General features: G+C 39.0%; 1 protein-coding gene across 1 annotated transcript; it reads right to left on the reverse strand.

The window, feature by feature from the left end:
- Positions 1-3,308: 3,308 nt before the first annotated feature.
- Positions 3,309-12,348, reverse strand: ARPC3 (actin related protein 2/3 complex subunit 3). Its single transcript, XM_077159826.1, has 7 exons — positions 12,241-12,348; positions 9,891-9,990; positions 7,380-7,456; positions 5,505-5,573; positions 4,533-4,659; positions 4,061-4,155; positions 3,309-3,626 (listed from the first exon to the last, which is right to left on the reverse strand). Exons 1-7 carry the CDS (start codon positions 12,244-12,246, stop codon positions 3,564-3,566), a joined length of 537 nt encoding a protein of 178 aa, XP_077015941.1. The 5' UTR covers positions 12,247-12,348; the 3' UTR covers positions 3,309-3,563.
- Positions 12,349-12,795: the final 447 nt, after the last annotated feature.

Genomic DNA, 12,795 nt, shown 5'->3' on the forward strand with positions numbered 1-12,795 from the left:
AGCCCAACTCTCAAAGTGAAATCACTGCCCTACCCCCTATGTGGGACATGACATCCAGGGGTGAAAAGTCTCCCTGGCAGTGTGGGAGATGACTCTCAGGGATGAGTCCAACCCTGGCCTCGTGGGATCAACAATGCCATCCTGATCAAAAGGGGGAAAAGAAGTGTAATTAATAAATTATCAGTGGCTGAGAGAGTTGATATAGAGTTGAGGTTCCTTTGGTCTTTACCCAAGCTTTAGTTAGACATTGCTACCTATCAAGGCTTGCCAAACCCCGACCAAAACCATTTCTGCCAACCTTCGTAACATCTAGGGTGTTACGTAAGATTCCACAGATTCCATGCACTAGGATAACTTTGCAGAAATCTATAACCCCCAGATGGGTCTCTGGACCAATTAAGTCTTGAAATGCAGAGGGGCCAGCCTCTCCAGAACATCAACTGGTTCCATCCCACTATCCCATATTATCAACAGCCCCTTCCAACATGTAAAAGTTAGAATTGGCATAGTCCAAACACCCCTAAAAAGTGGGAGAAAGATAAAAGGTGATGGTGGAGTTATACAGAGAAGGTAGGGGTTAACAAATAAGTATGATTGCTGAATCATTATATTGATATTTTTTTGGTCTCCAGTATCTTAGAGCAGCTAGAAGTAAAAACCTAAAATTGTGGAATTGTAGCTCATACCAAACTCTGAAATCTGTTCTACAACTAATTGTTGTGCTGTACTTTGAAATATTGCATATATGTTATTTTTCACAAAAAAAGAAAAAAAAAGTCGATTGTAATGATAAAAAAATATTTATTCCTTCTAGCGTCCAATATTCTGGAGCAGCTAGAAGGAGCCCATGACAAACTCTGGAATCTCTCTTGTAACTACTTGTTGAAGAGTGCTTTGAAAACTACTGCTTTTTTCTTTCTTTGCTTTGTATATATGTTATATTATAAAATAAAAAAAGTTAAACATAAAAACATTTAACCCATACATGAAAATAGACTATTAACCCATAAAAACAAAACAGATACACTCTAGGTGACCAAATAACATCGTAAAGCTCCAGTTTTAACAACAGTTTAAACTCAGTTCTATACCTCCAAAGATACTGTGGCAGATAGACAGTGCTCCCTTTGTGCTCAGTAATAACACAGCCAACCAGGATAGCAATATATGCAATTAAAAACTTCCATTTCCAGACTCCCTTGTAGCTGGAGGTGTCCCTCGGATCCACATCTCTCAAAGAGACATAGATGAAAGTTTCTGGGTGGGGTTTCTGGTAAGGGTGTTTAAAGGTGGCATAACCCCTCTCTCTTCCTTGCTTCTTCCTACCATGCCCAGAGATACAGGAGCTACTTTGGGACTATGAGGATGAAAGCTGCAAGCAAAGGACAATGGAGCATGAAAATAGGCCTGTGACTCCAATGACATCCTTAAATAGATGCCCACATCTGGAACGCCTACTTCCAGATTGAAAAGTAAAACAAAATCCCTAAAGCACTGTAAATTAGGTTTTCTGTTGCTTGTGGTCAGATATAATCCCAACATAGATAACACAATTGCCTCTTAAAATAAAAACCAATGGGCGGGCCATGGTGGCTCAGCAGGTAAGAGTGCTTGCCTGCCATGCCCGAGGACCCGGGTTCGATTCCCGGTGCCTGCCCATGTAAAAAAAATAAAATAAAATAAAATAAATAAATAAAAGCCAAAGCATATAAAGGTGCAATACAGATGACACTGCAGTAACTCTATGTCTAAGGACTCAAGGCATTTTCTGAAATATCTAATAAACAATCATAACATACCAAGAAATTCATGGTCTCACAAGCTTTTATAAGACCTCACAAAACAGCTACTTCAGTCAGCCAAAATAATGAAAACATCTTAAATACTAAAAACTGGGCAAATATAAATGTAGACAATGTAAGACGAATGGAATAGAACTGCGAGTCCAGAAGTAAACCCATACATTTGGACAACTGATTTTTGACAAGGAATCCAAGAGAATACAATGGGAATGAATCGACTTTTCAACAAATGGTGCTCAGATAACTGGATATACAAAGGCTAAAGAATGAAAGTGGACCCCTTTCCCCACACTATATACAAAAATTAACTCAAAATGGATCAATAACCTAAGAGCTAAAACTATAAAACACTTAGGAAAAAACAGGCATAAATCTTCAACATTTTGGATTACGCAAATGGTTTCTTAGATATGACATCAAAAGCTCAAGCAACTAAAGAAAAAAATAGATAAATGGAACTTCACCAAAATTAAAAACATTTGTTCTTCAAAGGATATTATCAAGGAAGTAAAGGCAATCCACTGACTGGGGAAAATTTTTGCAAATTATATATCTGATTCATAATATATAAAGATTGCAACTCAACAAAAAAAAAAGGGAAAAATAATCACCCCATTAAATATGGGCAGAGGATTTGAATAGGCATTTCTCCAAAGAAGGCATACAAACAACTCATAACTCATATGCACATGAAAAAACTCAATATCTTTAGTCATTAGGGAAATGCAAATCAAAACCACAAGGCAGTGCCACTTATACCCACTAGGATGGCTGGTTAGAAAATTAGAAAACGATAAGGATGTAGAGAAACTGGAACCCTCATATGTTGCTGGTGGGAATATAAAATGGTGGAGCCACTGAGGAAACAGTTTGGCACTTCCTCAAAAAATTAAACACATAGTCATCGTATAACTCAGCAATTCTACTCCTAGGTATAAAAGCAAGAGAAATGAAAACGTATCCACACAGAAACTTGTACATAAATGTTCTTAGTGGCACTGTTCGTAATAGCCAAGAAGCAGGAATAATCCAAATGCTCATTTACAGATGAATGAAGAAACAAAACGTGGCATATCCAGCCAAAGGAACATTATTCAGTCATAAAAAGGAATGAAGTATTGATTCACGCTACAGTAACGAGCCTTAAAAACACTGAGCTAAGTGAAAGAAGCCAGTCACAAAAGGCCAGATACTGTATAATTCCACTTATATGAAATGTCTAGAATAGGCAAACCTATAAAAACAGAAAGTAGATTAGTGTCACCAGGGACTGGTGAGACGGTGGAATGGGGAGTGATGGCTAACGGAGAAAGTGTTTCTTTTTGGGCTGATGAAGATGTTCTAGGATTAAGACAGTGGTGATGATGGCTGTAAAACTTTGTGCATTCACAAAAAACCAATGAACTGTACACTTTAAAGGAATGGATATTATGGTATGTGAATTATATATCAAAAAACATTTTTAAGTGAATGTCAAAGGTAAGAATAAAGAGAGTTTTTCTTACATGGAATGTTAGGAAATTCTTTATTATCACTTATTATTATTAAGCACCAGCTTAATACTGAAAAGAAATTCAAATCACCCTTCCACAATCTAATCCCCATTTCCCCACTCAAATTCTTGATAAAGAACTTTTCAAGTAAAGATGTAATCTCTTCTCTTTTCCGTATAAAACTTTATGAAATAAAGGCAAAGAACTGTGTACATCTTGTTGTGAAACACTGCCCATGGCCGTGACGGTGTGGCTGCCCAGGCTCCCTTTACTGTCCGGGTCCTGAAAGACTCTTGTTCATGAACTGTCGCTTCACAAAGCAAGTCCACCACTAACAACGGGGCACAGAAAATAATGAAGAGAGGGGGTCAAATCACAATGCAATTTCAAGGGTAAGTTCAGAATTCAAATTTATTTAATAGCAAAATTTCATTATTAGTCTGATATCCAATGTCATACATTATAAATTCCTTGAAAGCACATGCAGAATTTTCTTATCTAAACTCACAGGTCATTCAAACTGATAACAGCAAAAGAAGTTTAAATATTTAAGATATCACATACAAAAAAGCCTGCTGTATAGGTTTACAACACCCTGACAGAATACATACTACCAAAAATTGTTGAGTTACTAGGCATATACTCAAATTTAAGCCACACTGCAGTGCAGAAACTAAAAGTATTCTTGCAATGAAAGAACTTAGTGTGTTCAACGGTGTCTCCAGGGCGGACAGAAGTTGATTTACCAATTAAATAAAGACTTACCTTGCTAGGTTTATCATTCTGAGGGTCAAAAACTTTCTCACAAAGTCTCAGTCCCGTCTCTTGCCTTAGCTGCTGTAGGTAGGCCCTCATCACTTCTACAAGAAGCAGTGGGGAGAGCATTTAGAAGACTGGAGTTGCTAAAACATCCCAAATGTTCTGGTTTAGACAATGAAGTGGGCAATACATTTCTATACTTTTGAACAGGATAAAATATAGAAATGATAGTCCAAATCGTTTTATCTCTAGATTCATTTTCGTTCAAAAGATTCTCTGCATATCATACTTACTGTCAAGAATCTTATGGGAAAGTGACTAACCCATGAGCTAATGATTCCACCCTGTATTATATCAAACAAAGCAAGAAAAGGTGGGGGGGGGGTAGGGTAGAAACAGTGTTTTAAGTTAAATGGAGAACATCTTCCTGTGCTATAGAAAGAGAGAGAGAGAGAGCAGGTAGATACTGTGTTCTTACCATCTTCCTGTTTGTTTGCAGGTTTAGCATAAATTGCATTAAGTGGAAAACCAGGCTCTCCAGGAATGGGAAAATTAGTGATTCCCAGCGTATACATTTCTTTCTCTCCTTGGCTTTTGGAATTACACTTAAAAATAAATAAATAAATAATTACACACACACACACACACACACACACACACACACACACACAGAAGAATAATATTTAGATTGTCATTTTTTAGTCTAAGTCACTAAAGCTGAGGTTATTAATATTTTTGTGCCCTTGGCAATCTGGTGAAGTCTCTGGGCTCTTTCTCAGAACAATGTTTTTAAATCAACAAAATAAACTATACAGAACTACAAGAGAAACAATTATAGTGATATAATAAACAAAATAGTTAAAAACAAAATTTATGATATACTCATACTTGTGCTTCCTTATTATTGCACCAAGTAATAAGATCCAGCAGTGGGCTTAAAATCTACTGCAATTTTGAAGTAGTGATAATATTTAAAAATATCTTAAACTCTAATGTAATAGGAAAATACTGTGATTCCTATTGGAGAAAAAGTTACAAGTACTGTTAATACTACTGCGGGTTTTGCCTACGTCAATAACTGAAGTAAATGCTAAATTTCAATCAGAGGTTAATGAAAAGAAAGATGTTAATTTTTCCCACTCAAGTCCCCGGATCCTTAAAGTCTATCCTTGGACCCCAGGGTAAGAACCCCTGAGCCAAGGACTTAAAAGGTATCTCTCTGTCAAGATTTCTGTCTTGGGAAAATACATGCAAAGCCTCAATCCAGCACAACCCCCTTCTTCTAGCCAGTCAACCACACTGAGAGTTCAGAGAGCTGCATTCCCATGGCCCTCTTAAGTCTGACGAAATATTTTCTATTTGTTCTCAAAGTCTCAACAAACTCCAGGAGGCTAAGAGGGTAAACACTGGTCAGTAATTTCCTGATACACGATCATCCAAGTTTTATTACCTTTTGGAGTTTCTTTAGACACTCAGAGATGTAGAGCGTTATATATATCAAGGTCCTGTCGGCTTCACTCTATGGGGAGTTAGGGGTGTGGGGGGGAGATGACAAAACTTAAAAACAGTTCTGATCAAAACATTAAAAAATCTCATAAAATAAATGAATTCAAACATCTTTTTATTATTATCTACTGAAAACTACGATAGAAAAGATTTGCTAAAGCATTAAAAAGTCCCATTCTCTAAATCCACAGGCTTCTGAAGTTCCTCTTCACTCCCTCCTAGGGATGGTGTCAACAATTTGTACCCCTGAGCTATGTGCTTGCTCCCTTATTTTTCTCCGAGCCCCCATTTCTCCAGGCTCCTGAGGAACTGTGCAAACAGCCCCTTACTTTGTGTAGGATGGAGAATTACTAAAAGCTGCTGCGAAAATCTGAGGCACACCATATGCTTAGTTAACAGTTAAAAATGTTTTCACTTCAGGGTCCCTGCCGAGAACAGAAACATTCATTACTCTAAGGGAGGAAGCAATTATTTCACACGCGACTTGTTTTGAAGGGCTCTACCAGCCCAACATTTTGGCTTCACCGAAAGGAAAATGTGAAGAAAATGAATAGATACTGACCAAATGTAATCCCCTGGGTCCAATTTCACAAAGATTTACAGTTTTTTTAAAAAAAGCCCTAGCCATTTCCCTTTTTTCTGTTACATGGGCAGGCAATGGGAACTGAACCTGGGTCTCCAGCATAGCAGGCAAGAACGGCCACTAAGCCACCGTGGCCTGCCTCATTTCCCTATTTTTAAGATGACAGGAAATACCAGAGAGAGTAGAGTGCAGCAAAATTATAATATTTATTTACACATATTATGAACATAACACTTAGACCATGTATTGGGCCTACAAAACAACTGAACATCACAGAACATTTAGACTACAATCTGTAGCCCAAGAGTCTACAAATAAAACATTCATACTCTGTAGGATTCTAAAAGCTCAAATTAGGCATGGAGAGGCTAAAAGTTCTACACTCTAAAATATTACCAAGAAAATTTATTGACATTCTTCGTAATATGCTCAAAGCAGGAGCTCACTACACTTTCTTTTTTTCCCTCATTTTATCCTCTTTTCTCCATCTTCCCTTTGACCCCCTCCTCACAAGAACTAAGAGGCAAGAATGAAGAATGGGGACTCACAATAGGGTCTGGGCCATTCAAGTTTCTTTGTGTTTCCACCTCAGGTCAAGAACACAGAAGTATATATACAAAAAAATAATGTAGCCCATAACATTTTTTGGTTTTGCACTAGTCCTACACAAAAGCACAGGGTGGGCACATACTGGGTGCTTAATTAATGCTGAATAAGTAAAGAAGTAACTAGACTAGAAGTTGGCAAACTTTCACTGTAAAAGGCAAGAGGAAGTACTTTAGGCTTTGTGAGCCACACTGTCTTTGTTGCAACTACCCAACTCTGCTATTGTGGTGTGAAAACAGCCATAAGCCAACGAACCTGGCTGTGTTCCAGTAGTGCTTTAGTTATAAAAAGAGGCAACAGGACAAATTTGGCCCTCAGAATGTAGTTTGCTGACTCCTGGTGTAGATTTTGGAGAAAAGAGACACTAATATATGTGTATATATTATATATATATTATATATATAATATATATATATAATACATGTGTATTTATTATATGTATTTTATATATATATATAATATACACACACATTTATACACACACATGCACAGAGATAACAGTAGACTAGGTTCTGGATTTTAAAAACCACATAATCTCATTTCATTTCAATTGTTCCACATAACAACCCTGATTGCAAGGCTGACATTATCCCCGCTAGAAAATTAAATAGTAAAAGCTCTACAATTTACCTTAATTTCATAGTTTTTGAAGAAGACATTGGCTTTGAAGTAATAGATGGCCTCATCCACAATATCTGTATCTTTTGCTAAGCAAGACACAAGAAAAAGAGGGCAGAGAACATTAGGCAAATATAAAATATAACATCTAAAAAGGTTAAAGAGAAACAAAAAATCCAGGTGCAACTGTCAAGGAGTTTTGAGAATTGATAAAATAAAATAAGGCTTCTGCAATATAAAGTCCTTAGAGACAATTTCTGAAAAATAAATACATGGTTTATTTTTATTGCTTTCTTGTTTTTAAAGAAGTTACATATGCTCATTGTAAAAAAATTCAAGCAATTCAGGAAAAAAATTGTATTGGTATCCCAAAGCCCACTGTGCAGAAATAACTATTAACTTCGGGTGAACATGATTCCAGACATTTCCTGATGCATTTATAAAAATAGATTCAAACACAGACTAACTTTAATGAAATGCTTTTTTAAAATTAAAACTTATTCAATATAATTTTATTTGAATTTGCATATTGTTGAGGGTGGGCCATGGTGGCTCAGTGCCAGAGTTCTAGCCTGCCATGCCAGACCTGGGTTCCATTACGGGTGCCTGCCCATGAAAAAAAAGAAAAAGACACCCTCAACCGTCATTTGGGAACACACTGGGGTTCAGATAACTATCTTTCTTTTTACGAAAATGAAGACTTAAAATCTACTTGTACAAGTTGTTCTAGGTGGTGAGAGACTGAGAAAAACCAGAAATATTGTTGTGACAAAGACAGATTTCATTCCACAATTTCTCAGTCGATTTTTTGTTTTTCTTTTCTTATTTTAAAAAGGTCAAAATCCCAGGGTCTTTATATCCGGCAGCTGGTTTCAACAATGCCAGGACAGTTATTTATGTTTCTAGTCCAAGAACTGCATCTCTCTCACACAGCAGGAATGCAAAGGAAGCCTGAAGGTTTACTACCCTGCAATTTGGTCGTCTTGATCCCAACTCTTTTTCCTGAAGAATTTCAAAAGAATTCTAACTCTAAACTTGTGGTCCTCGCAATCTACTTTCTTATCTGTGAAAAGGAAACCACCTTAGAGGATTTGACAGTGTTCATAAAAGCCAGCCAGTTCTTCCAAATGCAATGATTTGGGGGCAGGGAGATGGTACAGCATACAGATTCTACAAGAGTTCTTAGCACATAAAAGACACTGAGAAGATATCTGTAAAATGTCAATGAATGTATCTCATTTTTGCTAACAGTTATTTAGCTCACAGCAAACGCTTTCACTCCACAATAATTCCAATTTAGTCCTAATTCAGTCCCCCAGGGAAGAGCATTAGGCCATTCCTTAGCTTCAAAAACCATGAAGATCTCGTTTCTTGTGGTCTCATCCTCCCTTATGGGACCAAGAGTCGAAAAGTGGCAAACAGATTTGTTCCATCCTTAGTCAACTGCAACTTTTAATATATACATATGGTATTTTTTAAATGTTCTTGAAAAGGGTTCTTTCTGGAGGGATTTGGGTCATCAATGATTCGTATTCTTTCTTTGTACTGCAATTCTTTTACATTATTTTTCTCCTTTTTGGGTCTGCCTTTTTTCATCTGTTCCTTTTTCTTAGTCTCAGAATCAAGTAAAGCCTAAGGTGACTCATCAAACTTAATAAGTTTATTGAATAAACAAACTGGTGTTGAAAACAAAATTAAAGTAAAGGTCAAGTCCACTAGGCTGACAAAGGAATGGTGACGGGGTCGGCACAAAATAGGTGATTATAAACATAGCCTTGAAAAACATGAATGGAATTTAATTCAGACCTTTGCATGACTTGGCCCTGGGAGCAGGGGAACCATTTTTAATATATCATAAATTACACCGCTGGCAGAACATCTCAGCATGTGTCAGGAGAGCCTTATTCTCTGAAAAAGAAAGGGGCTTTCTGTATAGTAATAAAGATCTCAAAAAGCAGAGTATAAAAAAAAGGCAGCATATCAAGAAAGAAAGCAAAAAATTCAGAAAAGCAAAAGAAGAAATGAGCACTGTTATATAAGACACTCAAGATTTTCCAAAATTTTAAAAAATCTTAAAAATCGAGCCATTACTCAAAATGAAGATCCTGAAGGACGGATAAAGTAGATTTAGATGAGGAAAGAGGTTAAAATGTTTTTTTTCCCCCCAGCTCGGTGACAGAGAAAGGATAGGGAATGGCATGCTACAGAGATGGCAGCACTAGATCAATGTGAAAGAACCGACAGTGATGACAGGAACAGTGTTCAAAACTAGGCACATTCCCTCTTCTCTCTCAACAAAATATCCTGGAGAAATGAACAGCAACAATAGTTCTCTATAAGATTCAACACACTTAACAAAGATCTTGAAGGTCTAGAACACAGCATCCACCAAGTAAGTAGTAAGTATGAGAACAATCTGAGGCAGAGGAGAGACCTAAGAATTTTCCTAATTTGATAATGTCAGAGGGTTGCTATGCATTTTATACCAAGACTTGAAAAGAATGAAAAGAGATCTAGACTTACTTTCTCTAGGAGCGGGTCCTTTGAACTGACTTCTGATAGGTAACAGTGCCATGTTTCCAATGAGTCTGGTGTCGGGGTCCATGAGAGAAGAGTGGTAAGCCTGGAACAGCAAGCCAAGTGAGGATACAGAAGCAGAAAGAGAGCAAATATCACCAAAGAAGACAAGCACATTTCCCCAAAGGAAAAAAAGAATAACACACCCAAGATTTACTGGGAGAGGGGAAGAAGGAATGGCAGCAGTGATCTGTTGGAGCTGGCTCTTACCCTGGCTCAAGAAAGCCGACCGTTAAATTTTGATGAATTTTGCAAGCTGGTGGTGTGTTTTTAACAGCCAATAATAAAGGTTACAACTAAATAAATTATATTAAAAACAAAGGTAGGGTGGGCCACAGTGGCTCAGCAGGCAGAGTTCTTGCCTGCCACGCAGGAGATCTGGGTTTGATTCCCAGTGCCTGCCCATGTAAAAAAACAAAACAAAACAAAAAAAACACAAAACCAAAGGTAATAAATACTTGAAACTCTTCACTCACTCATTTTTTAAATGATATTTTACTATTGTCTATGTTCTTAAGGTTATTTACACCTTTTGTACCTTTACGCAAGGAATATTATATTATGTGTGTTACTGTACTTTCCCCAATTTTGTACTCAGTGGCAACATACTGGTAGCCGGTAGGAACAGTTACACTTCAGAAACAGGCAAACGCTAACTAAATTAGGGTTACTCTCCCCCAAGTGGTTATCAAAACATTTACCAGGACCCAAGTACTAGCTTTTCAGCTTTGCCACTTCCTGCCTTTATGCCTTTGACCATCATCACTTTTTTTCTCTTAGCCTGTTTCCAAGTTTGTAAAATGAAACAGTTTGCCTGCAGTGGAGAGGTATGAGTTAAAGGAAAGAAAACTATCACATTTACGAGAGTAATTTACATGCCATTTCTGCTTTTACAAGATGGCTGGTTTTTGTAAGACAACATGGACCCAGTCTTGTATTCATTTATTCCATAAACAATAGGCACTTTCCATGTGCAAGGTCCCTTGGTATACAAAACCAGTTTAGTCTAGCCCTCAGAGAACTTTCAGGCTAATGAACAAGGCAGACATTAATAAAGTAATCACAAGGGAAGTCCAGGGTGCTCTATGTGCAACTGGAAAGAGCACGGGCTTTTAGAATAATGGCTTAAAATACATCCTTATCACTAGTGTGTGACCTTGTAAAAATTACGTGCTTGAGTCTCTGAAAAATGGAAACAGTAAGGGTATCTACCTCACAGAGTCACTGTGAAGACTGAATGGGATAATTTACACAAAGCATGTAGCTCAGGAGCTGCCCTGTACACATGAGTCAAAAGGTAATAGTTGTAAGATTCATGATCTATTTATCTGAAACTATAGCTTGCTCCTTGTCAGACGCTATCTAAAGCAGTCTCTGCCCCCTCTTCACCAGTCACTCTCGTTACCTATTTCCTTCATAGCACTTGTCACTACGTGAAACTCTCTTTTATTTGTTTAAATGTTTATTGTCTGTCTTCCCACCAGAACGCAAGCGCCTTAAGAGCAGGGTTTTATTGGTCTTATTCATTGCTATAATAGTGCTTGGCAGGCAGTAGTTGCTCGGTAATGTTTGTTGTATGAATTATTACATGCTGCCAAACCTTCGTTTTTCTAATCTAGAAGACAGAGACCATGCTGGCGATTAAAATATCCACTGACTGGCTGTCAGAAATAAAGGACAACCAGACTATCAATTTTTACTTTCACTCTGACACACGAAAACGGGAACATTTGCACTCTAGGTGCTGCCTTCGAGTCTGTTCTGGGAGCCCTACACCCAGCTGGCTCGGGGATGGCCACCCCTGCCGGTGCGACAGGGGAGGAGTGCGGGAAGTGGGGTCTGACAGATGACAAGCAGCGAGAGAGACCCGCCCCCGGGCGGAGGAGGAAGTGGGCTTGAAAGGAAATAGAAGCCGGGGCCTAGACTTAAAATATGAAAAGTAAAAAAACTTAGGCTTGGGCTCAGGCTCTAGTGAGGCTTCGGGAACCCTTCTGACTCGGAGGAGAAGAAGGGGCTAGAGAAAGGGTCGGAATTTCAGAGAAAGAAGCCGGAAGGGCTGGGGCAACCTCATCAGCCGGCCCCGGGACTTCAGCCCACTCTTCCCGCCCCCAAGGCCGACACCCCCTAACTGCCGCGAATCCGGCAGGGACCGACCCCCTCCCCTCGCATGTCCACTTCCTCAGGTCCTCGCTTCCCCTCTGCCTTCTCGGCCCTTTCTTTCAGCACACACACGATTTCTCGCCATTCACCCCGATCCCAGCCGTGTCCCCACCCGCCCCCGGCTCGGACCCCTCACCGGCATCTTGACGGTGCCCAGGTTTGGCCCCAGCTGAGGAAGATCAAATCCTAGCGCGGGGCTTCCGGTCTGGCGGCCCGGGCGGGGTAGGCGGAAGTGAGCCGGAAGGGGCGGACCAGGAGAAGAGGGGAAGTTCCGGCTGTTTCCCTTGGCTTCTGCGGCTGCGCGAATGCGAAGAGCCGCCAGGGGGCGCCCGAGCACTAGGCAGGGGCTCTTACTATTGAGTTTAGTATTGATTGTTCCTATCCCCCGCCCCATACGAGCGTCAAAAAGGCGAGGAATTTGCCCACTTTCTTCACTGCTGTATCCCCCGTGCCTGTTAACAGTGATGGTACAAAGTAAACAATAAATGTTTGTTGAGTGAATGACTGAACAGAATTCACTTGTTTTTAAAAACAGGGAAACTAGAGAGCACAGAAAGGATTTGTGTATTATTCTGTCCTACAATTCTTTGTGTAATGACTGAGCTGAATCCCAGCTGCATAATATTGGGCAAGTTAAGTAACCTCTCTGTGCCTCAATTTCCCATCTGAAAATGGGGATAACAATACTTAC

This window comes from Tamandua tetradactyla, chromosome 5, assembly GCF_023851605.1.
Source record: "Tamandua tetradactyla isolate mTamTet1 chromosome 5, mTamTet1.pri, whole genome shotgun sequence".
Classification (NCBI taxonomy): Eukaryota; Metazoa; Chordata; class Mammalia; order Pilosa; family Myrmecophagidae; genus Tamandua; species Tamandua tetradactyla.

Bases quoted from the DNA above. Each gene is read 5' to 3' on its own strand.
- ARPC3 (XM_077159826.1), bottom strand. The intron at 5,574-7,379 runs GTAAATTGTAGA...AACTCCCCATAG, and splicing joins TCAAAAACTATGAAATTAAG to AGTGAAGCCGACAGGACCTT. The intron at 4,660-5,504 runs GTAATAAAACTT...TTTATTTTTAAG, and splicing joins GTCTAAAGAAACTCCAAAAG to TGTAATTCCAAAAGCCAAGG.